Source organism: Chelon labrosus (genome assembly GCF_963514085.1).
Source record: "Chelon labrosus genome assembly, chromosome: 21".
Taxonomy (NCBI): domain Eukaryota; kingdom Metazoa; phylum Chordata; class Actinopteri; order Mugiliformes; family Mugilidae; genus Chelon; species Chelon labrosus.
Genome location: NC_140354.1, coordinates 19,758,146 through 19,785,564, shown reverse-complemented (window position 1 = coordinate 19,785,564; position 27,419 = coordinate 19,758,146). Strand labels below are relative to the sequence as shown.

Here is a 27,419-nt window from a genome sequence, read left to right as displayed (position 1 = left end):
GTGAAATTCAATTAATAAATAGAAAACATGGTAAAAACACATTATATCCCCCAATTAGGATAAAGTTGAATTCAATGCAGGTATCACGTATTCTACATGAATAAATAGCTAGCACATGTTGCTCAATAAAATAAAGTCAATTAATTTATGCATTTTTAGATAAATAAATTCCTAAAACATGTTGTTCAATAAAAAATAAAGTGTAATTCAATACAATTGTCAAGTTTTTACAACTAATGAGCAGCTAAAGCACGTTCCTCAGCTAAAATAAAATGAATTCAAGACAATTATCAATTTTACTTCATTAATAAACTGCTAAAACATGTAATTTAATAAAAAATAAAGTGTAATTCAAAACAATAATCGCTTTTTCTACATTAATAAATAACAAAAACATGCTGTCCAATAAAAAATAAAGTGTAATTCAAAACAGTTGACACTTTTTCTACATGAATACATATCTAAAACATGTTGAAAAAAACACATAATGTTCCTTTATTAATATAAAATCTTATTCTATAAAATTATAACACTTTCTAGGTGAATAAACAGCTAAAACGTGTTGAAAAAACAAAACAAAAACAACATTTACTTATTATTTATGCCCCGCGAGCATGACGTCATGTGTGCAGTGTTAAGGCGCCCCCTGGTGGACGGTGTCGGGTACCCCCTCCTTCTCCTCCCTCCCTCCCGCCCGCTCCTCCTCCTCCTCCTCCCCTCCGTGATCAACAAGCAGCCTGGTGATATAATATGCGGGCTAAAACCTCCACACAGAAGCAAAATGGCCGACAGTAAACTAACCGATCACACAGCGTCTGACAGTCATCAAGGGGTTGTTATGCGTGTTTTGTTTACAGCTTGAGGGACTACAGTCGCGCATTAAGAAAAACAGGATACTCGCCTTTTTCTTCGGTTTTTTTTTTTTTTTTTTTTGGTTTTTGTACGATTAACATTTCGCCTTTCGGTGATGTCATTTCTTATTCAATTTAGCCTTGAAAGCCTCGAAGAACTAGCTCGCTAGGCTAGCTACCTTTGCTAGCCTGCTAGCGGTAGGTAGGTAGGTAGGTCTGCAAGGATTTTTGCACAGAAGCACTTTATGTCCTACGTGATTCCCGAGGTGAGTACGATACACATGTTTTCGCGGCATATGAGCTAATTCCTAACGTTTTGCTTTGGTATTATCATTGCCCTAAAATTAGCCACTAGCAGTTAGCAGCTAGCTTGTTATGCTGTAGAAACGTCACCTAAGTTCGTCGTTTCATTTGGCCCTGTCGACCGTTAGTGTGGATTCAAACGCCCCCCGTGCAAACCTTCGTGTGGATTATGTCGTTTTAACGATGCGTTTTTGACAAAGTTGTTTATTATTAAAGCGAATTATGCAAATGACTTTGGGGGGAATAAGGTGCTTATCGGCTGTTAATTTGACGTGTGTGCAGCAGTCAGCTGCGTACAGGTTATGGTGGCTCTGTGACAGCTTACCTCGGCTCCTCAGGTCAAAGCACGGGAGCTCACCAGCTGCTTTAAAGTCGACAGCCATTAGCTCACCCCCGGTGCTTCCTAGCAGCCCGCACAGATACCCCAAACTGGCCTGTTTACGCCTAACCAGACCCCCTTTTCCTTTTCTTGCAAACATTTCACGAACACATTATTAAAAGCAGCTTCGTTAATGCAGCCGAAGGGCTTAAAGCCACAAGTTGTTGGGCTTCTTACATTAGCTCTGGTGCTAATTAAGTGCAGCTTAAGCTAACAGAAGGGCCTAGTCGTATTTACAGCTATGTGGAATCTGAGACCTTGTATGTTTTGCTTTACACAAAAAAAAACTGTCTCACTTGACTCGGATGTGTTTGTATGTTTGCTTCTGCCAGGTGTAAAGGTCGCTGTACAGGCCATGATCATGTAGTCACATTAAAAGATAAATAAATAAATAAATAAATAAATAAAAAAAGCTAGTGTCCTCTGGATCATTGCAGTAATGATCGGTAAAAAAATTGACCTTTTTCCAGAGATGTTGAGGAGTTTGGAGTTTGTTTGGCCGCTGTCTGTGTGCTGGTTGGAACTGCAATCATTTGCTGGGTTAATGAATTATGCAGCGTGGAGCTAGGCTACCAGGGGCTGTTGTCAAGCTGTCTGCCCCTGGTTAACATTACAGCCCGCACTGTGTAGGAGTGCAGTTGGCAACCATCTCATGAACGTGTACGATTCATTTTCCGTCTAAAACTGCCTCTATATGTATATATATATGTTTGTGTGTGTGTGTGCGTGACATTTCTTTTCGTGTGCGTTAAATTACATTCATTGTGGCTCAGGTAAGATAAATAATTTATCGCGTACACTTCTCTCTCCACAGACAGGAGAATCAAGAAGGGGAACAGTAGTTCATGGAAGACAAGAAAAAGAAGAAAGAAGATAAAAAGAAAAGGGAAACCTCTCAGAAGGTAAACACCGTCCTGGAATGAATGAAAATGAATATTCGGTCTCGTATTTCAAATGTTTGCCTTCTCAGATTCAGTAGTGAGATTAAAGCCGACGAAGATTATACTAAAAGTTTTTATGGATTTATTTCGCTTGTGACCAGAAGTCGTAATTATCTTTATTGCTTTCTTTAAAACCGTTTCCTCTCTGCTTTATGTCTACCTCACTCCTTTTAGGTGCCAGAACAGAAAATCAAAGGTACGAGTTTGTTTTTGTTATCATCTCACTCTTCCTCATGTGACATTTCAAGTGCTACAACTCGAATATGTTTTGCATAGACGCTATAGACGTTTTAAAATTCCCTGAAACGTTATTTAAATTGAGTAATGCACCGCGCTCTCGTGCATTTGTGTGTTCCAGTGCCAGAATCAGCCAAGCCCTCCTGTTCCCAGCCACTCGCCACCCCAGGCTCAGTGTCCCCCAGCCCTGGCCCTGTCGCCCCCTCGTCCCCCAGTCCTGGTGCAGCCGGGGTTTCTGCCCAAGTTCCTCCTGGTGGCGGGAACAATGCAAAGCAGCGGACTGCTGTGGCCAACGGACAGCCCTCCTCCTCCCCCTCTGGAAGTCAGACCTCGCAGCAGCAGCAGCGATACATGTCTAGAGAGGTTCCGCCGAGATTTCGCTGCCAGCAGGACCACAAAGTGCTACTGAAGAGGGGCCAGCCGCCACTGTCCTCCATGCTGCTCGGGGGAGGTGAAGTGGGTGCGGGAGGGGTCGGGGGTGGCAGTGGCTGGGCAGCCGGGCCGCCTCTTTCCTCACAGGGAGCAGAAAACCCCAATGCAAATGCAGCTGGAGGCACAGGTGGGCGAATGTCAAGTCTAGTCTCAGTTTAGAAAATGAAACGGCGAGTATTGTCGATTAAATAATGTTTTCTGTTTTGTCCACAGATTCCAACCTGGGTTCATCCTCCCCTTCACCCCCCAACTCATCCTCATTATGTGTCGCTGCTCTGTCGTCTTCTTCTACTACTACTACTACTTCAACTTATGCAAATTCCACATGGGGGGCGGGCTCTGGCAGCCAGTCCTCTTCTCAGGGCTGCGGGAAGGTGATTGTGGACGGGACTGACCTGGAGGACTGGCCCAGCATCATCGGCGGGGCCAACATGAGCTCTGACGGGGCTGGCGGAGGGGGACAGGAGCAAGAATGCCCCAGTAACAACAACAACAACAGTAGTGCCTCATGGAGCGAGAGAAACATCCAGCAGAAGGGAGGAGCACTAGGAGGAGGAGGAGGAGGAGGAGGAGGAGCAGGGAACATGGACAATCCTTCCCCACCTCGTTCTTCTCCTCTTTCCCCCTCTTCCTCACTTAATGAATGTGTTCAGTCGAGCGGTGGTGTGTGGGCCTCTTCCACCTCGTCTCAGGTGGAGGCAGGGCTCGGATCAGCAGCATTTTACAATTCCAAAGTCTCCCATCTTCTTCCTGGGCCTCAGGAGAGTCCCATGGGTGGCAGCAGCAACAGCAGCAGCGTCCCTGGTGCCAATTTCAACCCCAACGTGAACCCCTCTGCTTGGCCCGCCCTCGTGCAGAGCGGGACACCGACTACGGCCGGCGACAGCCTTCCTCTACACTCGTCCATTACTTCAGCTTCCTCATTCTCTGCCAGCACCACCCTCATCACCACTCACACTCTTTCATCTGTGAATCAAACTGGCCTCCACCAGCAGCACTCTGAAACGGCTGTGGGAGCCAGGAGTGGAGAACAGCAGCAGCAGCACTTAGGAAACCCAGGGCCAGAGCTGGGTTCAGGCGGCGGGGCACGAGAAGCAGGACCAAATCAGGAGGGTGGCAACGAGGGGGACTGTGGCGTCGCAAGCGAAGGAGAAGGGAGCGGTAATCTTTCTGGCTCTTCGTCTTCCTCCTCTGCTGCCTCTTCTTCTTGGAGATCAATGCCTCCGGTGTCCACTGACCTCGGTCCAGGTGCCTCCCAGGCGGATGGGTGGGGTGGAGGAGGAGGGACCGGAGCTCAGGGGCAGGAAGGGAATGTTTGGGGCTTTGGTAGCCAGGGTGACAAGGCAGCATGGGGCAGGGGGAGTGGCGGTGGTTCAACTACCCCAGTGGTATCTCAGGGAGCGTGGGAAGGAAGCAGCTCAGAAGCAGTGTGGGGTGGCACTGCAGGAGGTTCGAGTAATTTAGCAATAGGAAGTGGAAGAGGAGCAGATGTGAGCAGTAACGCAAGCAGCGGAGGTAATGGTGGTAGCAGTTTGGAGGACTCGGCCTCACCAAAGTTTGCAACTATGACAAAAGCTTGGGACAATCAGAAAGGGATAGAAAGTGGGGAGGGTGCAGTCGGGGAGTGGGGTGGAGGAGGAGGAGGAGGAGGACAGGGTGGAGGTACTGGAGGTGGTGGACCGTCGTCCTCCAGTGGAGGAGGATCCACAGCTGGAAGTGGTGGAGGAGGGAGCGGCAGCGAGCAGCAGCAGGACCGATCCTCGTCCGCGCGCAGCCGCTCCAACCAGACCTCCAACGCTGAAGTGGCCTTACTGAGCATGCTCAATCGATCTGACCTGGACCCCAGGGTTCTGTCCAACACCGGCTGGGGTCAGACCCAGATCCGACAGAACGTGGCCTGGGACCTGGACCCCGCGATGGCGGCGGCGGCGGCGGCGAAAAGAAACGAAAGAAACAGTTCATCTTCCTCTGCATTCTCATCAGCAACCATGAACACTACCATCAGTCACAGCCCTGGGTACCCGTCTAACACTGGGTCGGTCACTAATGACACATCGGCCAGCCTCAGCTGTGGTCCTGCTACAGGGAGGGATGGCTGGGAGGGCGGTGCCACACAGTCCACGGGTGCTCCCCTCAAGCCTAGTAGCACCGTAAGGAAGCCAGGGTCGCCAGATGAAGATACAGAGGGCAACCAGGGAAAGGCAGCTGGAGGATGGGGCGACCCCCCACCTGAAAACAAGGGCAAAGGATGGGGCACTGAAGAACAACAGTGGGGGGATCACAGAGGAGGAGGTGGTGGAGGAGGAGGAGGAGGAGGAGGAGGAGGAGGAGGAGGAAACTGGAGGGAATTTGGAGAACAGGGTAGTGGATGGGGAGACGGCCCAGAGGATAAAGGAACAGGAGGGTGGAAGGGCCCTGGAAGAGGGGAGGCAGGTGGTTGGGGAGGAGCGGGAGGAGACTGGGGAAAGAGAGACTCTGCACCTGGAGGTGGGTGGGGAGACGGGCGAAGTAGAGGTGGAAGCAACTCCGAAGAGGGATCTTCCTGGGGTAACCTGGACGAAGGGGGATCTCAGCGAGGAGGAGGAGGAGGAGGAGGAGGAGGAGGATGGGGAGGGGGTGATGTGGGTGGAGGCAAATCCCACCAGGACTGGGGGAGCGCCAAACCCCACGCAGCAGCAGCAGCAGCAGCACAGATACCAAACAGCCAAGTGGCACCAATGAAAGCTCCAAATCAACAGCCGCACCAATCACAGGGCCAGCAGCCACCAGGAGGTCCCATGCAAGGAGGAGGGTGGAACAGCCGGTCAAACGTAGGAGGTGGAGCTCCACCTTTGAAGAATCAGAACCAAAGTACGGGCTGGACCGCCGGCCCAATCCCCCAAATCTCCGGCGGTGGGGGTGACTCTCTGGAGCCCAGCGGCTGGGAGGAGCCGTCCCCTCAGTCCATCAGTCGCAAAATGGAAATAGACGACGGCACTTCGGCCTGGGGAGACCCGACCCGCTACAACACCAAGAATGTGAACCTGTGGGACAAGAACAGTTCAGCGCCGGGCCAGCAGGCGCCGCCGCCGCCGCCGCCACCATCAATGCAGCAGCAGCAGCAGCAGCCCCCTAGAAGGCAGCAGGGGATGCAGCACGGCAGCAACACAAACTCTGGCAACGGCGCAGCGGGTAAGAAGGCCGTCAGAAATAACGTAAGATGTTTTTAGCAGCATTTTTTGTAGATTCTAAAGCATAGAGTTGAATTTCATCAATGCCAGGTCCAGGTCCAGGTCCAGGTATGTGGGGAGGAGGTGCACAATCTGTGGATAATGGTACTGCTGCTTGGGGCCAGACAACAGAGGCAGCTACAGGTTGGGGTGATCATGATGAACCTGGACCTGGCAAACCCTCTGGCTGGGGGAACCGTTCGCCCATCCCTGGTAAACCCGGTAAGAAAAGAACGCATCGATGAGTGTCTCTGTTATTTTTAAGAGTATGAATGAGTGTCGGAAAGTTTCCAAGTGAGAAATAACTTTTTTGTTTGTTTGTTTGTTTTGCTTCAGTCTCTAAGTCGATGGAAAGCTGGGGAGGGAAGGGAGACGGCTCCATTGCGGCCTCGCGTCACCCCAGCTGGGACGAGGAGGAGGATAGCGGCGGAGGCGTCTGGCCCAGCGCTGGCTCCCAGGGTAGCGGCTCCTCCTTCAACTCTGGAGGCTGGGGTCAAACTCACGGAGGAAAGAGGGGCAACATCAAGGTAGGGAAAGGAGGATCCTGTTCATTCGCGTTGTTTTTTATTGATCTGAGAATAATGTTTGGATTTCTTTCCTAAAGAGTGGCGGAGGAGACAGCTGGATGAATCCGGTGTCGCGCCAGTTTTCAAACATGGGTCTTCTGGTAAGATCGTTATATTTTTAACTTTTATAAGTAGCTATGGGCCTGATTTCACTTTATAAAATCCGTTTTTACCCCCATATCTCCTGCACCTTTGTATTAGAAATCTTCTGTCACATGATAAATGAGATTAGTCGATGTGTGAGGGAGATCCAAACCATGACAGAAGCTCCAGCTCTGAGAAAACCGTCAGACTTTGAAGCTGATTGGATTTAAAAAGTAATACGACAGAGAAGAACCAGACTAAAGCAGAGACATATGAGAAAATATTGAGGGATAAAAATACCACAAATCTCCAAATGTTTAGTAAAATTGTTTCAAAACTGAAACCTCTCAAAATCAATTGAGACTGAATCGAATCAGGAAGTCGGTAGTGATACCCAGCCCTAATTATAAGTGACTATTGACATTTCACAGTGAAGTCTGAAGTGTTTCTCGCTCCCAATCTGATCTTAAATGTCCTAAAGTTGGTCTCCTGTAGATTCCCAAAGTCTTTTCTTGTCTTCTTTGTGTTCTCCTAGATGTAACTGGATTCAGTCCAGTAAATCTTAGTTAACGTAGTGAGGAGAGAGTAGCTCGTAACTTGGCTTCTCTACTGAAAAAATGTTCTGGTCGTCCAACGCTGCCATAAACTCCCTAACCCTCTCTGGAATATTTTTCTCCTTGACGCTGTCTTCCAGGAAACATTTCTCTTCTTTTAAACGTTCAGCGTTTGTTGCTGTCGTTTCAGTGTAGACTCTTCTTCTTCTGCAAGTTCTGTCAGCTTTGACGCTAGCCAACCGCCAGATGTTTTTAATGCCGTAGCGATGTGGTTTTTGGTTTATGGCAGACCTAAAATAAATAAATACAAAAGATCTGGCTTGGCTGAAGCCAAATACCGATCTGCTCATTTTAAAAATGCCTTAGTCTTTGCTGTCTTATGATTCATATTACATGATTCATAGTCTTTCACCCTGGGTTGGTTCGCGGTAAGGCCTCTTGTCACTCTCCTGTGAAGTGCGAGGGCGCTGAAATGTCTTCTTGCTCCTCAGGGTGATGATCCAGGTGTGGACAAAAAGATGGAAGGAGACAAGAGAGGAATGAGCGACTACAACGGAGAGATGCGGAGGGGTGGAAGAGGTGGAGGAGGTTACCGCATGCCTAGTTCCAAAGACATGGGCCCTGTCGACATGGGGCCCTACGGTGAAAAGGTAGGAGTCCGTCCACGGTTGTGACTCGTGTTTTAATCACGATGAACTACTGTTAAATTTTTGGCGGAAATCGTCGCCGCAGATTCTATTGTTGTTCCACCGTTTCCGTTGTGCTCCAGATGGGCGGCCACGGCGGGGGAGTGTTCGGTGGCGGCGGCGGAGGGATGCCTCAGCCTCGGGGGATGCACCAGCCTGGCATGCATCCCATGAACCCCTCCCAGGGGTTACGTGCTCAAGTGCCTCATCAGTTCCTGTCTGCTCAGGTCCGTCGTCCTCTAGATGTTTGTTAGTTTGAGTCGAGTTTGTTTTTAATGAGAGACGAAGGGTCTCCTGTGTCCCGCCAGTCTCTCCCGGCATTCCTTCCTTCTCGGTTTATCAAGCATCTTGTAAAACTGACGGACAGGAGGTTGTCGAGTGTCGGACGGTAACGCAGCTGCATGTTTGTTGCTTCTAGAAGGACACAACCTCTGTAAATTTAGACTAAACAGATCTCGATGCATGGCGTGTATTTATATAATGGTTTCTCCGTCTAACCTTCCTGTGACGTGCAGGTGCCGGGTCCCATGCTGAAGCAGATGCCCTCTCCTGGTGGCAGCGTGGGGGGAGTAGTCGGAGGAGTGGGAGGTGTCGGTGGCGTTGGAAGTGTCGGAGGGGTCGGCGGTGTCGGCGGAGGAGTGTTCCCTCCTCAGATTCCCCCGCAGCAGCTCGCGATGCTCAGCAACATTTACCCCCACATGCAGCAGTTCCATCTGGTACGTGCTTTAAATGCGACGCAGTCCACTGAGGTGAATATTCAGTTTTTAATTCAGCAAGGCCTACAGGGTCCGTTTGCAAATTCACAGCTGAAATTCAATGCGTAGGAAGAGTGATTGGATGTCGGACAGGCGTAAAGTTTGACTCCATGCTGGCGTGTTGTTAGTAGCTCATGTCGATGTGCTCACCGACCCGCAGGCTTGTCAGCTTCTTCTACAACAACAACAACAGCAGCAGCAGCAACAGCAGCTCCTGCAGAACCAGAGGAAGTTCCCTCAACCTCAGCCTCTCAGGCAGCAGACCGACCCGCAACAGGTGAGCGTGGTCGTGTTTCAGGCTTGCAGACTTGGAATGACCGGGCGAGACAGTTTGTCAACGTTCACTGTGCTTTTTTTTTACTGTTATCTTCCCAGCTGGCGAGGATTATGGCTATTCTGCAGCAACAGAGACAGCATCAGCAGGGTGGCGTTGGAGGAGCAGCAACGGGCGGAGGCAGCTCCAAACTGTCCCCCTCTCACCTGGGAGGAGGCCTCTCCAAACAGGCCATGGTTGACCCTCTTTCACATCCTGGACTTGGGGGGGCACTATCAGACCTTCATGCCAAAACACAAGGGATGTACTCTGGTGAGTCCGGCTTCTTCTGGTTCGCCACCGACCAGCTCAGACAAAGTTCTGTGTTGAACTCTTTTCCTCTTGCCAGGGCTCACACCCGGCGGCAACCTGTCAGGACTGGAGCTCGGCCCCATGATGGGCGGGATGAAGGACATGGGAGGACAGCAGTCCCGCTTCAAATGGATGATGGAGGGACACTCCCCGGCTCCCTCTCCCCCCGACACAGCCCTTCACAAGAACGGTAGGTCAACAGATGGTTTGTGGCGTTTTTATTTTTATTTTTATTCACACTTTGGCAAAGCACACCACCTCCCAGGCTGCTGTGAATGCGCTCGTTGCTAATCACCTTCAGTCTTGCCTGAGCCAAAGTGGTTTGTAACATATTCATGTCAATCTGCTCTGACCTTATTTCTGTCTCCTGTCCCGTCCCCTAGGCCCTTTACCCGGTAACATAAAGGTTAGAGGAGGGTCCCCGTACTCCCAGTATGAGATGCTGGGCAGTGACGGTTTAGGGATTCCCCCTCAAGGCTCCGCGGACAGCTGGCACCGGACCCCTGGGAGCAAAATGGGGAACAAACCCGCCACATCGAGCTGGCCTCCAGGTGAGGATGTCTTCCTCTGGTACTCGTTCACCAAACAGGCGTCGACGTTGCCGGTTAAATCAGTAGGTTTTCTGTTGTTGTCTGGTGACAGAGTTCCAGCCTGGCGTGCCCTGGAAGGGGATACAGAGTAGTGGAGACCCAGAGTCTGATCCCTACATGACCCCTGGAAGTGTTCTTGGCTCCCCAGGATCCCCGAGCCTCAACGACTCTGACCACCAGTTACTGCGAGACAACATAGGTACTGAAACCGACCGAACCGGTGTTTTGATGAGACACATATTCCAAATGAAAGATTTTAGAGACTTGCTGCGGTAGGGACGGATGAAACGTTTACAATGCTGCTATCTAATCAGACACACAGCTGAACGTCATGAAGATTAAGACTCATAAATGGATTTAAGTTTCCATTCGCCAGGAACTGTTTGTATTTCGTCTATTACTACAGAACAGTTACTTGTATTTTAAGGCAGACGTCCACCAGAAAGCACACAGTCGTCGAGGAACTAAGACTGATTTCAATTAAGATTCCACCACATGCCATTTATTAACAGTCTGAGGCCAGAGATTGTTTTCCTCTGTTTTTTATCTACAGTCCAGATGACGTGTTTTCATCTTGTCTTATTTGTGTCAGAGTTGATAATCTCGTTAATGTGTTGCAGGGCCAAACCCCTCCCTCAACACCTCGCTGCCTTCACCTGGTGCCTGGCCCTACAGTGCCTCAGACAGTCCCCTCAGCAATGCACACAGCACAGGTAATCGTTTTATGTATTTATATCCTCTCAAATGTTAATTCGTGCACGTCTTTGCCAGAAGACTTAACTGTTCTGTGTTTCTCCCCACTTCCTCCTTAGGAAAGTACGCCGAGTACAAGCCCAGCTGGCCCCCAGAGCCCATCGGACAAAACAAGATGTGGAAGACCAATCGCAACAGCTCGCAGCTGCCACGCCCCCCTCCCGGCCTGACCAATCAGAAGCAGGCCTCGCCCTCCCCCTGGGGCACTGGAGGTCCACGGTTGGCCCAGAGCTGGGGAGGAGGTGGGATTAATCAAGAGTCGAGGTTTGGGCCAGGTAATTTTTGTGTTAGTTTTTAACAAGGAATGTGAAAACTGTCATGATCCCTGCAAAGAACACGGCGCGTGTTACTGTTGCTCACAGAACATGACTTAAAAGCTGAGTTGACTGTACAGAAGTCGGCTTATGTCTTAAATATATAATGTTTAGAGGGAAATCTTATCTTCTTGTCTTCATAGGCTCAGCTTGGAGCGATGGTGTTGCTTCCAGAGGCAGCTGCTGGTTGCTGCTGAGCAACCTGACCCCCCAGGTAAGAAGTGTCACCGTGTGTCACTCATGCAGATAAATATACCTTAATATTTTTAGTTTCTTGGCCATAAATAAAAAAACGTCTGCGTGCACAGACCGGTCAGGGTTTCATTCATCTGTATTCCCCTTCCGTGCGTCTTATGCAAATTAGCTAGAACGACGCGTGACCCAGTCGTAATTGGATTGTGGACCTGGGTGAGCCATTTAATCAATTAGGGTTTGAACGAAAGACCCTGGCTCTGGATGTGTTCTACTAATGCAGAGTCTTGCTGCTCGTGTGCACAACTTGAGCCCTTTACTGTAACTGTGACTCAAACCCAGATCGATGAAGCAGCTGTCGACATTATTTATTAATGTGCCTGATAATTGACGACTCAAGATTGTGGTTAATTACAGAAGAATCGTCTCCCACACACACACACAAACTGTTTTATTCTTTCGCTCCTTGTAGATTGATGGCTCCACGCTGAGGACTATCTGTATGCAGCATGGCCCCCTGCTGACCTTCCACCTCGGCCTGACCCAGGGCAGCGCTCTGATTCGTTACAGCAGCCGGCAGGAAGCAGCCAAGGCCCAGGGTGCACTGCACATGTAGGTTTACCCTCGTTATTACACCTGTACCCACCACTCATCATTTCCACGTTGCTGAATTCTAAGTGTTTTGTCTTTTAACTCCTTCTCAGGTGCGTTCTGGGCAACACCACAATCCTGGCGGAGTTTGTAAGTGAAGAAGAAGTCGCTCGCTATTTTGCACATTCCCAGGCTGGAGGGGCGGAGGGGGCGGGTTCAGGCGGAGCGGCAGCTAGCGGGGCGCTGGGCTCGTCTGGATCGGGCACGGCCGTGGCCAGCAGCGGAGGAAGCTCTCCGGGGAGCGAGCGGGCAGCGGTGGGCACATCTTCCGGTGGAAACGGAAATAATGGCGGCGGCGGCGGTGGAGGTGGAGGAGGAGGAGGAGGAGGGGAGAGCGGAGGGACGGTTCTGTCCGGCGTGAGGTCCTCCGGGTCCAGCTGGCAGAACATCGAGAATATGGGCAATCCTTCAGAAACCTCCTCAGCCCAAGGATCCGGGCTGGGGATCTTTTCCCAGTGGAGCACCAACGGCGCGGGGGAGGGAGGAGGCGGCGTCGGGGGAGTGGAGTCCGGGAGGTCTGGGCTGTGGGGGGGCATGACTGCAGGATACCCCAGCAGCAGCAGCAGCAGCCTGTGGGGGGCGCCGCCAATGGAGGAGAGGCACCAAATGGACAGCCCTGCCGGATTGTTGCCCGGCGACCTGCTGGGAGGAGGAGCCGACTCCATGTGACGGGCCTTCTCTCTGTTTCGTAGGGTTCTTGGACACACTGATATTGATACAGCAGCATACACTGGGAAGACATATGTACTTACTATGGCACACACATTTACATGGTATGCATATTAATGTACTACACATTTTACACACACATATGCATTGTAATGTGCACACACATAAAGCAGAAATGTGAGACATGCTTACACACATTCTCGTGGCCAGACTTAAGCTATTATATAAACAAATGCAGGGACTGTTAGATGTGTACACAGCCTTTTTTTCCACAGATGAAGATTTCAACTGCTTAGACTTGAAAACCTGAAAAAAAAAAACCTAAAAAAAAAAACAAAAAAAAAAAAGAACGAAAAGTCAGTTGGTCTGAAAGACTTGACTGGATTGCAATGTGCTTAGTAAATAGGGGGACTTTTTTCGACAGATTTACATACACATGCACACACCAAATACAGAGAAGCCTTCAGACAGATGGGCACTGTAAACAGCATTACCTTCATTGTATAAGAACTTAAAAACTACTACATGATGTGAGGTTTGAAAGTGCAAGTTTGTATTCACATCCCCTTAAAGATGGAGTCCAAACACATGCAAACAGCTCTGATCGACAACAGAACTGTATCTTACTGTGTATGTTCAGTTTTTTTTTGTTTGTTTTTTTTCTGTTTGTTTGTACGTATTTGGTTTTAATTTTTTTGAACAGTGAAAATATTGAAAAACGTCATTGTTCTGTTTTCAAAAATGCTGACCTCCTACTGTTGTATCTCACGCACTCTCTTTTTTTTTTTTTTTTTTTCTCTGTTGTTCTCTCTCTTGAACATGTTTGTTACTGTTGCAGTGATAAATGTTAAATTGCTGAGGCTATGATGCATTTCTCCACGTGTCGATGCACACTATACTGTATGAGTGAGAATGAGACCAAGTAAGTGGATTAAACCACCGCATTTGTTGTGTGTGTGTGTGTGTGTGTGCGCGAGTGTGAGGATAATGTGTGTGTGCATGTTAATGCCTGTCATAATGTGGGCAAGGCTGCTTACTATACAGAAGGTCTATACAAAAATGTTTTTGAGTGCATTCGGTATACTGCTGACTGTGTGTTAAGAAATATTTGGCACTAATGCTTTTTGTTTTTCTCTCATTTGAAGTCGTTTGTTTTTTAGCAGTCTTTTTTATTGTCCGACCTGCAATAATTAAAAAAAAAAAAAAAAAAAAAAATTTAAAAAAAAAAGACATTTTAATGACACAAAGAGCTGAAGGCATATGCGTCGAGGAAAAAAAAAAAAAATGGACATGCCAAATCTTATCAAACTGTGTGGAGCGGGTGGGACGGGGTGGGAGGGGAGGGGAGGGGAGGGGAGGGGGGGCGCGGGTTGTTTACAGATGCAGAGTGAAGCGTTACCGTACGTTTTTAAATGTTCTGTTGTTGTGTATTCGTTTTAAATTAAGACAGGCTTTAACACTCCTGTTCAGTGTTTTTGTTTTGAGATTTTACAAAGGATAAAAAAAAAAAATTTATTTAAACAATGAGAACAAGATTAATAAAGATGAAAGTATTGGCTTCTAAGGTTGCCCTCGCAGTCGTTCTTCTTCTTCTTCTTCTTCTTCGTCTTGTTCTTTGTGTCGATTCGTGACTCAGATCAGTCGCTCCGATCAGATCAGATCAGATCAGATCAGAGAGTCCTGTTTACACGGATGGAAATGAAAATAACCGGATCAGATAAAACGTGTTTACGTGCCCCAGAACATTCATCGCTGTAGATGTTTACTGACAAATGTGGTTCGGCTGCTGGGGAGCATCAAATCTACTGGAAATGCAACAGAAGAAGTATGAAGTCGAAGGAGGAAGGAGAAGAAGATAAAGAGGACAAGGACATACAAATAAGTTCTTCCTCTAACTTTGTCAAAAAAATGTTTTGTCTAAAAAAAATTTTAAGTGTAAAAAGGAAAAATACTAAAAAAACCTTTTATTTTATTATTTAAATTAAAATAAAATAAACTTCTAGGATGATACACATGTTTTAATAAGAATAAATGACTGGTTAAAATGAAGGAGGAAGGAAATGTGACGTGTCCCTTTAAGAGCTGACGTCACCGACGTCGCGAACACGCACGCTCACGCACGCACGCACGCACGCACGCCGTTAAGTAAAGAGAGGCGGGGGAGCGACCGCCTCGAGTGGAGAACGGCCGCTCGTGCTGCTGCTGGAGCTTCTCAGGGACTATTAACAGGGAGCGCAACCGACGACTGAGCTAAGAGCTGGGAGGAATGAACGCCGCCAGAATCCGCTCCCATCCTCCTCTGCCCGGGCCCGTGTCCGACTGACAACCACCGGATCAGAACCTCCGCCGAACCAGCTCTCGGACGAACCTAGTATCGGGTGAGTGTCGGGTCCGGGGACCGGGGAAACCAAGGGGGAAAACGGGCCTGATTCGGCCGAATCGGAGTCTCCTATTGACGGCTTAACAGGGAGAGAGGGGGAGGGGGCGAGTAGTAGGGATGGCTATCTACACAGGCTAGTCCACTACATATAGATGGGTGCGGTTGTAAGTATTATAAAATAAAAATAAAATAAAAAAAGTCGAAGTTTGATAAAATACAGTTTTATCTGTATTTAAATTCAAATGTGGCAGTTATAACGGATAACCGCTCGGCTAACGTATTTCCACTAGCTTACTCGGCTAATGTTAATGCCTGCGGCTGGTGTTTCTACTAACCCTTACTTAAAGCGTTTTTATACACACAAACGGATTATTTTTGGCGTAAAACTGTTCAAATTACCGAGTTAAGTTTAATTAAATATTTTAAGTATTTTGCCGTTAACGCAACTGGCGTATCAAATAGCACCTAGTTACGTTAATGTAAGCTTCTTTATGAGCTTTTAGGGACATAAAACAAGTGTCATTATGCAAGTTTATTACATAAATACAGGGATTTGACGAGCAGCGTGTAACACAAGAGTTGTTTGTGTATGTAGTGACAGCTGCCTCAGTGTGAGAGGCGTAACCTTTTCATGTGATTGTGAAATCTTGTGGTTTGACACTTGTTTTTGTCTCTTTTTTCTCTTCCTGTCTGCAAGTTCAGTGTCAGACGGGGGGTTGCTTTATATTCAGCTGCACGATCGTGTGATTGCACAGAAACTTTTTATTGTTTCACTCTCGGGTTAAGGGAGGATTGAGGTCATTACAGAGATGTATAGACGGGGTTTAGCCATGGTGCACCTCCTCCTCCTCCTCCTCCTCGGGACATCCTGTCTCCAAACAGATGTGTACTGTACCATCTTAACCAGTCTGTTGTTGTTTTCCCTCCCCAGTCAGTTTCTACTTTAACACAGGCTTTAAAGTTAATAATCACAATCGAAACACCTTGGATTATTAAAATAGATGTAGAGCGGTGTTGAGAAACATTTGTTAATTAGTTCAGGTGTAAACTGTGTAAACACTTCCAAGTCCGTTCCCCCCTGTGCACGTTTGACTCGACAGAAGAAGACGGAGCCGTGCGTTCTCAGCGTCGTTCGTCTTTTCCAAACACGTGTTCTACTAAAGTTTTGTTTGTTTTTCTGCCTCCATGTTTCTGTCCCTCGTCTCGATGGTTTACCCCCCCCCCCACACGGGAGCAAACGTGCTCGGAGAGAGAATGGATTTATTTCAGCCTGAGAGAAACCAGCTGATCGTTGTGGAGGAACAAACACAATGCACATGTGTTTGATCATGAAGGACAATCAAATCAATTAGAAAGACAGTACTAGATATTATTGAGCTACTCTGATGCGATTATATGGTCTTGAGAGTATGTTGTTGCAAAAAAAGTAAAAATACAGATTAATTTAATCCAGTTTCAGTCTATCCTTTAGTATAAAACGGGTTTAAATTCAAATTGCTGCTAGGTTTATAAACATATCTTATCAGTAATACTTTCCAACTCTTGTTTAACCAGCTGGATGGTCTGCTACCTCCGTGTTTCTGTCCATCCTGGTGGTTTAATCCAACCAGATCAAGTGTTTACATGATTATTAGGAGCTCAGTGTTCAGAAGAAAGATATTAGCCCCAATAAACACGATAAACACTTGATCTGACTGAGGGACAGAAACGTGGAGGTACTAAAACAATCGGCTGTTGAACAAAGCTGGAATCGACGTGAGCAGCAACGTTGGAAACTCCGTCTTAGTCCTCGTCCTCCTCCGTCTGCTGAATCAGCGCTGATTCAGATTCGACTCCATACTTTGTGTACCAATAAAATAAGCTAATTGGCTTTGGGGCGTGTAAACACGTTTATATGATCAGATCATTTCATTTAGCCTCAGTGTCAACAGTTGCAGTTGGTTCCCTTAATCAGAGCCGTCAGTCAAGATAAAGACATATTGTCCCGTCGTATTTAAAGCGTCAGATAGCGGGGTCGTTGCTGGAAAACGGTCTGAAACGCCGCTTAGCATCACGCGTCACTGTTTTTTGTGGCGAGTAATTAATCCGTGGCGCTCCAGCATGTAGCGTTGCTCCCTTAACCGGGTTCTTGTCTGCAGCACGTTGACACCCTCTTGGTGTAATGACCCCCAACCCATTATTAACCCACATCCATCTGCCTCCATCACATCCACTGTGTCTGTGTGCTGTCGTCAGGTAGAGGTGTTGTCTTGGAGGCTGTTTTCACTTCAAATGAGGACGTTGAGATGTTGTTTGAATCCTTTCTCTTGGCTCACATGATCCTGAAACCGTTTCTTAATTGTGGTTTTAGAATAAATTAGACGCTCATCGACTGCTTACAATCAAGCGAAGTAACGTGTTGGATATGTAAAAGGAGATTCTGGGTGGAAGCAGACTTGATGCAGAGGAGTAGCTTTGCAGAACTGATGACTGTTCAGCTGGAGTCGAGTTGGCACGTACGCAAAAACTGAGCTCATATTGTTTTTCAGTTCTCCAGAGTTGTCATGAGGCTTAGTTCCCTGTTGGATGTAGTGGTGCACAAGTTATTTACAAGCTTAGGAGTTAACTTGCACATTAAAGTGTCCATTACTGCTATAAAAGGACATATTTTGTATTCCTTCTATAAATGATGATCTGATGCATCATCTACTTTATGGATTTCGTGAGACTAAGTCGTCTGACGTGGATAAAGCCCAGTCAGAGCTCCGTGGCTGCTCCTGACTTCCCTCCCTTGGCAGCGCTGGCACCGAACAGCACAGAGCTTAGATTTGCTTTTGCAGCGGCTGCACAATGTGGCGTGGTAAGAGCGAGTACTAAATAAGTGATGATCCTGCTCCGGCGTCGCGTCACGTGCAGCTCGGCTCAGAAAAAAAAAAAAAGAGAGAGAGAGAGAAAAAAATAGCCTTGTTTCCTCATGTGTGCTAAATCCTAGTACTCATGCATGAGCTGATTCTGGTTCACTTGTCATCCAAGTTCAAACTGGTGTTAGAGGAGGTCCTGGTTTATTTATTTTTATTTCTAATCCTGTGTTTCTCGTGACCAAACGTCTCGACGGATTCATCCTGTGATCTGACTGGAGGATGTCCTTTAAAAGAAGTGGAGGAAATAGTCTCTGTCCGTTAATTTGCGCTGTGCAGTAGCTCATCTCATGTTGCCCCAAATGTATCGTGATGGGAACAGAGAGTTCATGAGGAACACTAGTGAAAATGAATTAATTACAACAGTCCTGCATTAAATCTCTGTCTTCACGACTGTTCTAGTGTTCAGTTTATGTTGAAACAGCGTCAGTAAGTTTGGAGGATGTTGTTAAACTGGATTACATTAAACACTAAAGTAATTCTGTTACTTAAAGGAACCGTATGTAAGAAATGTATTTCAATTAATCATAAAATGGCCCTGATATGTCACTAGACATGAAGAAATCATGTTCATTTCAAATACTTATATCACTGACAACAGTGGTCCGGCCAGGATATTGTCATTTAAAAGTGAGAGTTGCAGCCCTCAACTGATGTTGATGTTGTCATGTTGAGTTTTGGCCTGAGGCGCCACCCTCCACCTATCGACCAATCACGAAGTCAGTAGAGTTTCGTCTTCCGGGTTGCCAGCTCTGCTCTAGTTACCGCAGCTGCAGCTACGAACGTGTCGGATAAAACATGTATAACGTTACAAAACCTAAAAGACCTCGTTATGAATCCGAACTACGTCGTGACAAAGTCCGGAATGGCATGGATGTGACCTTTGGCTAAGCCCCGCCCTAGAATGTAGATTGACCAATCACAGCCAAGAGAGCTCCCACAGGGGTCCGACACTTTTTCACAGCGCTCCATTGACTTTAACGCAGGCGTCTCATATTTTCGGTCTCGGCAGGCTATACTGTCGGTATATATCCAGCATCCAGGGTATGGATAAGCCCAATGATGTGCGTGCAAAACCCTGTGGAGCTAACCAAAACATCACCGTTACAGCTTAAGTTGCGTAGTTGTTGATACGCTAGCACACGCTGAAGAAATACGTTATACGTGCGTAACGTTAGTCCGTTTGCTTCGTAATAACGATTATAGAAGTGAATAGAGACGTACCCAGCTTTGCATGAACAGTGTTGCTCCTTGATATTGTCAGTCCCAGCCTCCGTCTTGATTAATAGGATATGCGGTGGCTCCTTTTTGACTGTGACCGGTATGCTTTTGCCTCTGTTTGGATGCCTTGTTGTTCGTTGCGTTTCACTTGTATGTCCTGAATATAGCCTTCCAACGCATGTTGCAGCCCCCTTTTGCCTACTTCTATCGGACACTTTATTTGCTGCTTTATAAAAGTTTGACAAAAGTTCATCAGGAAGAGCTGTCACAGCATAAGCCATGTTGATACCAGAGCCTTATAGATAACCAGAAAACCACAGCCCAGAAGAGAATGTCGGACGTAGCAACAGTAACTAAGGGGGGACGGGGCTTAGCCAAAGGTCAATTGACCCTGGACTTTTGGATGCTATATTCTACCATGTTTGTTGGTACAGGCTAAAAGCCCCGTGCTTCCGTACATATAGACAGTGGATGTTCCATGGTCGCCCGTGCTAAATGCGTTCATGAAAAGCTTTATATCGCACCACTAGCAGGGTATGAAAACAATCTATGTTCCGACTGAAATGTGGTATTACAGTACATCTTTACGAAATGTTTGGCTAATCGGCATTAGTAAATTTTTGCGATACGTAATTACTTCGCAAAGCATCTCTCATGAAGCATAAACTTTATTAACAGAAAGGACTCGTCACTTGCCTTTGGAAGCTCCTTGTAGCAGCCTACGTTCCTGCTGGATCCTGCAGCTTAGCTGGCAACCTGGAGTCGGGGGGGGGGGGGGGGGGGGGATACACCGTTCTACAGTATTTTGAAAGGGATTGCAGTACCAGTTTGGGCCACAATCCTACATACGGTTCCTTTAACCTAGCGCACTGACAGAAGGTCAGTTGTCAAAATAATAGGAACATGTGTGAGCAGAACACGATACAATCATACAACCTCTCTGTTATCTTAAACAAATGCTGAACACCATAACCTTCATGAAGCTTAAGATTTGGTGCAGGACTGTTAGAACGCACTTGTATTCACTAGTGTACCTAATGAACTAGGATGTGAGTGTCTATTAACAACGTCTCCATTTTCTGTTTGACAGTGACAACTTGCGACCATGGAGCTGAGAGTGGGGAACAAGTACCGGCTCGGGCGAAAGATAGGGAGCGGTTCCTTTGGAGACATTTACCTTGGTGAGAGGGTTTTCTATTTCTGCCCAACTTTCCGTTTGTCTCTCTCTTTCCACATTAGATTGACATTGAAATGTATTTTCCTTCTTCATCCGGCCACTGAGCTTGGTTTTCCCTTCTCGTGCTCCGATCTTGTTTTCTGGGGTAAATGCGCAACTGTCGTGTTCCTCGTCTCCCCAGGGGCCAACATCGCCACCGGTGAGGAGGTGGCCATCAAGCTGGAATGTGTCAAGACCAAACACCCACAGCTGCACATCGAGAGCAAGTTCTACAAGATGATGCAAGGAGGAGGTAAACAAAGGCAAACCTGGAAAAAGCTTTAAATCTCTTGTGATATTCTCTGATTTAACATTTTAATTGAGTAGAACCCACTAGAAAGATATTGTGTTGACTGGTGGACGTGTCTTCACTAGTGGGTATTCCATCGATAAAGTGGTGTGGTGCTGAAGGAGACTACAACGTCATGGTGATGGAGCTGCTCGGCCCCAGTCTGGAGGACCTTTTCAACTTTTGCTCTCGGAAGTTCAGCTTAAAAACCGTCCTGCTTCTGGCAGACCAGATGGTAGGACACAGATATTTATTTATTTATTTATTTATTTAAAGTCAGGGAGGTCAGGACATTTCCTTTACCCAACATCTCACTATGAGAGACGTTCTTGTGATCCTACTGGGTCGTGATCTACTTGCCTATGTTTTCTTGGTTGCTTGCTCTATATATAAACATTGCACATGATTCCCCCGAGGCTTCTTTTAAAGATTATAGATGTTTTGGTCTCTGCTGCGCTCGTGCAGCCAGTGTACTTCGTGATCTCGGTGTCTTCTGCTGCCCCAGATATTTCATTTCACGGATCGCTCTCTCTGTAGCACGGCTCCTCTCACCTTTTGTTTTAACTGCGGCCAAGTTGCTGTGTCAGTCATCTGTACGGGCGTTTGACCCGCCACTTATAGCCTGGGGTCATCACCTTCCTGGACCCTGTCATCATAAATCCTAAAGCCCCACCCCCCTTTGAGCTCCTTTTATGTCTTACTTGGCAAGCAAAGTGCTGGCCGACGTGGTTCTAACCAAACTACTGGGACCTTTTTAGGAACTTTTTCTGAGCGCTTCCTTCACACGGTTGATTGTCTGCGTTTCAACTCCATCAAAGTCTAAACAGCCTCATCGATTAGGATAATTAAGTCTACTGATACATGAAGACAAGTAGTCCGTCCAGTAGTTGGTGATGGATAGATAGATGCTTTATTTATCCCGTGCTACATGATTTATTTTAATGCAAATGGAGTTGTAGGAGTAACAAAATGTATTAAAAATGCAACAGACTAGATTTAAACCAACTAAAATGATTTTACAAGCTTGTCTGAGCTACGGCTTGAGCAATTAGAAATGTTAATGGCTGCAAACCTCACCCCTTCACATTTAAAAATTAAAATAATTCATCTGAACTTAATTTAGAGCCTGGTTGCTCCAGTGTGACTGAATACCTCCAAAGGTTCCTAGGACCTAGAGAAAGTTCCTGCTAGATATAAGGATCACGTGCTCATGTATTCACATCACCACCTGTGGAATAAAAGTATTTAGGATGTTGCTGTGTTATTATAGAGCATCTGGGATTGTGTGCACATTTAAACACAAGATCAATGAGTAGATTCAGCAGCTGATTTATGAACTCTTCGCCTGTCCCTCCCCCAGATCAGTCGCATCGAGTACATCCACTCCAAGAACTTCATCCATCGAGACGTGAAGCCCGACAACTTCCTGATGGGCCTCGGCAAGAAGGGCAACCTGGTGTACATCATCGACTTTGGCCTGGCCAAAAAGTACCGCGATGCCCGCACGCACCAGCACATCCCGTACAGGGAGAACAAGAACCTGACGGGCACGGCGCGCTACGCCTCCATCAACACACACCTTGGAATTGGTGAGCTGCACTTACTGCTGATACAAAACCTCATTTACTCACACAAGAATGGAAGTCTTTCAGTAGTTTCTCCAGGTAACCAGCCAGTGGGACTGAGTGTACAGTGGTAACCAGAAACCTAATTATTCTGCTGGTTTAGTGTTCATATGTTCTAGTGTAGTTCTGTTACTGTTCTGCTCATCAGGATGGTGTTGTTTTCTCAATGTGAGACTCCACCACATAAAAACCAGTTCATCTGAGCTCTACATGACCCTCTTTCTTTGCCCTGAGGTGAAGAGCTCCGTCGTGTTCGCCACATTTTCCCCAAACTGTTGCTCCTCTTCCCCATGCCCCTACAAGGGTTTGTTCGTGCCTACTGCTTGTGTCGTTGTTTACGACCACCGTATCAGATTATACACAGGATGTGAGGGAAGATGGATTATGAGGAAATGTGGTCAAGGATGAAAAGGCGCCTGCTGGTTGTCACCGTCATTGCGTGCTCTGTCTCTCTAAAGCACTATTCACACAAGACTAGTATAACCTGGGCAGGTTATGTGATTTATTTACCGCCCACCTCTGTGTTTTAGTGGAATCTGCTAACATTTCCTCAGATATGATGTTGAGGCTCTGTCACTTTGTGTGTGTGTGTGTAAATAAAACAACGTTACGTGATAAGACCGTGTTGATCCTGGACGGTTTACGACCGACCTGATATACGGATCAGAGTTTTCTGTGCTACGCAGGGACATCTTGACTTTGCACCAAACGTCTGACCAAACTTTGATTCATAACGAGTGAAAAGACGCAGAAAAACGAAACAAAACACACAAATTTACAAACTGCCTTACAGTATGGTGTGATTAAATCCATCACGCGTGTCCACCATCTCCTTTTGCATCTGCCGCCATGGTTTAGAGGCAGGAACAAACAAACTCCCCAACATGTTGATTTACTGGATTACTTTTCTCTGTTGAAATATTCTTGTTGGTAATTTGAGGTCTAATTCTTTTTAACAAAACTACTGACTTGACTGATTTGCATGGATCACGATCAGACGGCCTCCTGAATCATTACAAATTACTAGAGGCCTCTATACAAAACTAGTCCCATGCAAATAAGAGCTACTAGCTGCAATAACGACGCATTTTGATTACTTGCTGTTGTCAGATCAGTTTGTAAGTATTTTGTTGTTCGTGAATCCTAACCCTGAAGTAATTTTTATATTCTCTCAAGCAGAAGAACCTTTAGTTTGTTATTTTAGTTTTGTCTTTATCTTGTGAGAGAAATCGTGTTGACTTGCGGTAGAATTCGATGATGCAGTAGCTTTAATTCTTCAGAAACGCAAAAGGATGAGCCGCACATATAAACTCCATCCTATCATCACTTTTCCAGCTTTTTTTGACCACTTGAGGTGACTTTTATCGTCCTTCCTGGAGCTGTTTGTGACGGTTAAAGAGAACTGTAAACCATCACTCATCACAGGCTGTTAAAGAAGTCTGGCCTTTTTCTCGGCTGATCTCCGTTTTCTCACTGACGTGTGTGTGTGTGTGTGTGTGTGTGTGTGCGGTCATGTTTCGTGTCCACAGAGCAGTCCAGACGTGATGACCTGGAGTCCCTCGGCTACGTCCTCATGTACTTCAACCTGGGCTCCCTCCCGTGGCAGGGCCTCAAGGCCGCGACCAAGAGACAGAAATACGAACGAATCAGCGAGAAGAAAATGTCCACGCCCATTGAAGTTCTTTGCAAAGGCTACCCATGTAAGTGACCCTTATAAATTTAAGGATGGAAAGTTACCCAACGGTTTTCAGAGTCGCTGCTTAATACTTTTCTTTATTCTTCTACAGCTGAGTTCTCCACGTACCTGAACTTTTGCCGTTCACTTCGCTTTGATGACAAACCCGACTACTCCTACCTACGACAGCTCTTCAGGAATCTGTTCCACCGACAGGGCTTCTCTTACGATTACGTCTTTGACTGGAACATGCTCAAATTTGTGAGTTTACATCGTGACCTTCTAACAGAAGCATCCATGTTTTGCTCGGTCGACCACCACCTCCACCACAGTGCTCCAAAGCTTACATTATATTATCTCGTGTGTCAGGGTGCCAGTCGGACGGCTGAGGACGGGGATCGGGAGAGGAGGGCAGGAGATGACAGGGATGAGCGGATCGGAGGAGCCCCCAGGGGGTCTGCGTCTCGGGGCCTCCCTCCAGGTCCCAATCCTGGAGCTCCCAACAGAGTCAGGAACGGGCCAGAGCAAGCCATCTCTAACCCTGCCTCACGGGTACAGCAGTCTGGTGAGTTTTCAGTGTCCCCAATAATACTTGGCTCACACTGGAATGTTTTTTTTCTTGACTATTTGAATCAAACGTGGTCTTGTTTTGTTGTTTTGTCGTTCCAGGTAACACGTCGCCACGTGCAATTTCTCGTGCGGAGCGGGAGAGGAAGGTGAGCATGCGCCTCCACCGCGGGGCTCCCGCCAACGTATCGTCCTCTGACCTCACAGCCCGCCACGACCAGTCGAGAATTTCTACATCACAGGTGAGAAAACAGTCACTCTTTCTGAGCTTGTTTGCTCCATGTGGGGTGAACATCAGGTGAGGCCTTGTTCAGACTTTGCATCAGCATCTGTCTTGGGCCCTTCGATTGGGTTTTAGTACCTGTGTTCACACCTGGCGTTGAAATGCGTCTCCAGCAAAGCTACCTACCGCTGTTTCAGAACCACGGACAGCGCTGTTCTTTGTATGTGGACACACGCTGAGTTATTTATTCCTCTCTGCCCTGACCTGACCCTAGACCTGTACAAAACTCAGATTATAACTCGAACCTTAGAAGCTTCCATACGCACCGTGATCTCTGGTAATAAAGGTAAAGACACTGGTGATTGAGTAAATAGTAACTTAACTCCACATGACTCCTTATACATCAGCATGGTCACATCAGTAATTAGCCACATGCTGATATGTTATTGAATGATAGAATCACATCCTGTGTACTCGTATTAAATACTTTTATTTGTTCATTTTTTTTAGTTAACAGCTACAAGGACAAAATATTTAAAACAAAACTCTCATTACTAATGAACAGAGATCACTTAGGGTGCTTTTTCTGGTGATCATTTAGATCAGTGGTCGTGCTTTTGTTTTTCCTTCCTGAACAAATAAAGTTAAACTCCACTGACGCAAGAGCACCCCTCCTGAGGTTTGGTCTTTAATGTGACCATGGGCTCATTGTGTGTTCACAATAACAAAAGAATGAGGTCAGCTGTGGTCAGAGAGAGAGAGAGAGTGGTTTCTAAAATACAACCTCATCACCTGGTCACATATTTAGTTGACAGTTAACTAAGTAAAATACTCCATTGCTTTATTCTGTGTTCCCTGCAGGTCAGCGTGCCGTTTGAGCACCTGGGGAAGTAGAAGTCTTTGGCACTGCATGCATGTGAAACTGACAGGTGAGGTCTAGTTACACTTTATTTTAATTGAGTTACTTTAAATCACCGCCACATGCCTTCGCTAATGAACATCCGTTTTGTTGTTGCAGGGCTGCGAGGTCTGTTCATGGCTACGGTTTCTTTTCCTTTTACTTTCACCTTGTTTTTATGAAAAGATGATCGCTAATGGACACGTCGGAAAAGGACGGTAAATCTGTGAAGGATCCGGAAAAAAACACATGAAGGCGTCCAGCAGGCTTTCTTTCATGAATCCTCTTTCCTAAACTTTGGGTCGCCACCAACGCCATCACCACAGCACAGAAGAAAAAACGACAGCGCAGTGCACCCGGGCCTCCTCTTCCTCAAAATAGTCCCTCAACGCTCTGACAAAATGTGAAGAACTGTTGGCATCTAAGGGGTAAAAAGGCATCAGGGAAGGGAATGACTGATAAAGGCTTAATTAAAAAAAATAAATAAAAATGTCATCTTAAATTCCTTCTTTTTTGTTTTGAAAGACGGCTAAAAGACGTGAGGACATGTAGGTGAGCGGACAGTGGACACACAGGAGGGACTTTTAAAAAAGGATAAGCAAGTGATGTTTTAGCTGTTGTAGAGTTTCTGGTGAAGTAGCGATCATCCCTTTTGTGATGATTTCCTCAAAACTTAGCCATCAGAGTCTTCACCGCCCCTTACTTTGCCTGTTTGTTTTTTGTTTTAATGTTAGTGGGTAAAGTGTGCTATCACAAAGACAACACTCCTGCGTCTTGAGGGAAGCTCCTCAGGAAATTCGACCAGAGACCACAGCTGCCGATTTTGGCTAACAAACAGCGGCTGCAATTTTTACGATAGTTCTTAATGTTACCTTTTTTAATTCTTTTGTTATCGGAGGTAAATGGGGCCAGGCTGTGTTTGGGTGGGAGGGGAGGGAAGGGTGGGAGGGGGCATCTAATTATATTTGTTTTGTTTACTCCACTGTAAATATGTTTTTGTTTTTTAATTTCAACGTAAAGCCAAATGTGGTTGTTTTTTTTTGTTTGTTTTAAGGTGTAAAGTAGAAAAAGGCATACTAACGGGCGAAACTAGGGGCAGAATTATTTTGGGGGTATTTAAAGTACAGTTGTGGGTGGGGCTGTTGTTGCTGTGCCAGCTGGGTCATCTAAAATGTTGTGTATGAGTGAGAGTGAAACTGAATCCCTTCTAAGGAACTCACGTTCTTTGTTTGAATGCAGTTTTTTTTTTTTTTTTTTAGTGTCTATTTATGTTTAAGCTATTTTTTATTTCCCTGTCCTTTTATTCTCAGTTTTCCAGCATTGTAACTTATTAGACTTCCCTTTTTTTTTTTCCTCTTTCTTCTTCTTCTATTCCACCTCAAACACTTTTAGGGCTTTCCCTTCTGCAAAAACTTAACACGCCAATAGTTTGATGTCACCTTTTTTTGGTTTTGGGTTGTCTTTTTTTTATTTTTAAATCTCCAGCAACCTCGAAGATGTCATTCAGAAGACGGATGCAATTGCAGGGATGTGTAAATAGCAGTGTGCTGTGTGTGTGTGTGTGTGTGTGTAATTACCTTTGTACAGGCCGTTGACCCAGTGGCACTGGAACTATGTGTTGTAGAAGAGGAAGGAGG

The 27,419-nt window shown here is 46.6% G+C and overlaps 2 protein-coding genes across 5 annotated transcripts; both read left to right on the top strand.

Annotated features, from left to right (window-relative positions):
• The first annotated feature begins 782 nt into the window (after positions 1 to 782).
• On the top strand, positions 783 to 13,141 carry LOC311506505 (trinucleotide repeat-containing gene 6B protein-like). Of its 4 annotated transcripts, none has more exons than XM_084570485.1 (21): positions 783 to 1,117; positions 2,348 to 2,435; positions 2,649 to 2,670; positions 2,833 to 3,270; positions 3,357 to 6,314; positions 6,410 to 6,574; positions 6,689 to 6,879; positions 6,957 to 7,019; positions 8,048 to 8,206; positions 8,326 to 8,469; positions 8,758 to 8,958; positions 9,158 to 9,274; positions 9,373 to 9,583; positions 9,660 to 9,812; positions 10,006 to 10,173; positions 10,265 to 10,411; positions 10,833 to 10,925; positions 11,025 to 11,240; positions 11,423 to 11,493; positions 11,944 to 12,083; positions 12,176 to 13,141. In XM_084570485.1, the coding sequence occupies exons 2-21, from the start codon at positions 2,379 to 2,381 to the stop codon at positions 12,789 to 12,791; spliced, it is 6,330 nt and encodes a 2,109-aa protein (XP_084426611.1). In that variant the 5' UTR covers positions 783 to 1,117; positions 2,348 to 2,378; the 3' UTR covers positions 12,792 to 13,141. The 4 variants fall into 4 exon arrangements, with proteins under 4 accessions (XP_084426611.1, XP_084426609.1, XP_084426610.1 ...); XM_084570483.1 differs by having other exon boundaries at positions 8,758 to 8,991; XM_084570484.1 differs by having other exon boundaries at positions 6,404 to 6,574.
• Positions 13,142 to 14,973: 1,832 nt separating this feature from the next.
• On the top strand, positions 14,974 to 26,687 carry LOC311506516 (casein kinase I). Its single transcript, XM_084570503.1, has 11 exons — positions 14,974 to 15,169; positions 20,380 to 20,470; positions 20,648 to 20,758; positions 20,881 to 21,029; positions 22,155 to 22,383; positions 23,949 to 24,119; positions 24,207 to 24,355; positions 24,464 to 24,659; positions 24,764 to 24,903; positions 25,746 to 25,813; positions 25,903 to 26,687. Exons 2-10 carry the CDS (start codon positions 20,395 to 20,397, stop codon positions 25,776 to 25,778), a joined length of 1,254 nt encoding a protein of 417 aa, XP_084426629.1. The 5' UTR covers positions 14,974 to 15,169; positions 20,380 to 20,394; the 3' UTR covers positions 25,779 to 25,813; positions 25,903 to 26,687.
• Positions 26,688 to 27,419: the final 732 nt, after the last annotated feature.

Coding starts and splice junctions, on each gene's coding strand:
- LOC311506516 (XM_084570503.1), top strand. CDS start 20,395: ATGGAGCTGAGAGTGGGGAACAAGTACCGGCTCGGGCGAAAGATAGGG. Junction 21,030..22,154: donor TGCTTCTGGCAGACCAGATG/GTAGGACACAGA, acceptor TCCCTCCCCCAG/ATCAGTCGCATCGAGTACAT. Junction 22,384..23,948: donor CAACACACACCTTGGAATTG/GTGAGCTGCACT, acceptor TCGTGTCCACAG/AGCAGTCCAGACGTGATGAC.
- LOC311506505 (XM_084570482.1), top strand. CDS start 2,379: ATGGAAGACAAGAAAAAGAAGAAAGAAGATAAAAAGAAAAGGGAAACC. Junction 8,470..8,757: donor ATCAGTTCCTGTCTGCTCAG/GTCCGTCGTCCT, acceptor TGTGACGTGCAG/GTGCCGGGTCCCATGCTGAA. Junction 8,992..9,157: donor ATGCGACGCAGTCCACTGAG/GTGAATATTCAG, acceptor ACCGACCCGCAG/GCTTGTCAGCTTCTTCTACA.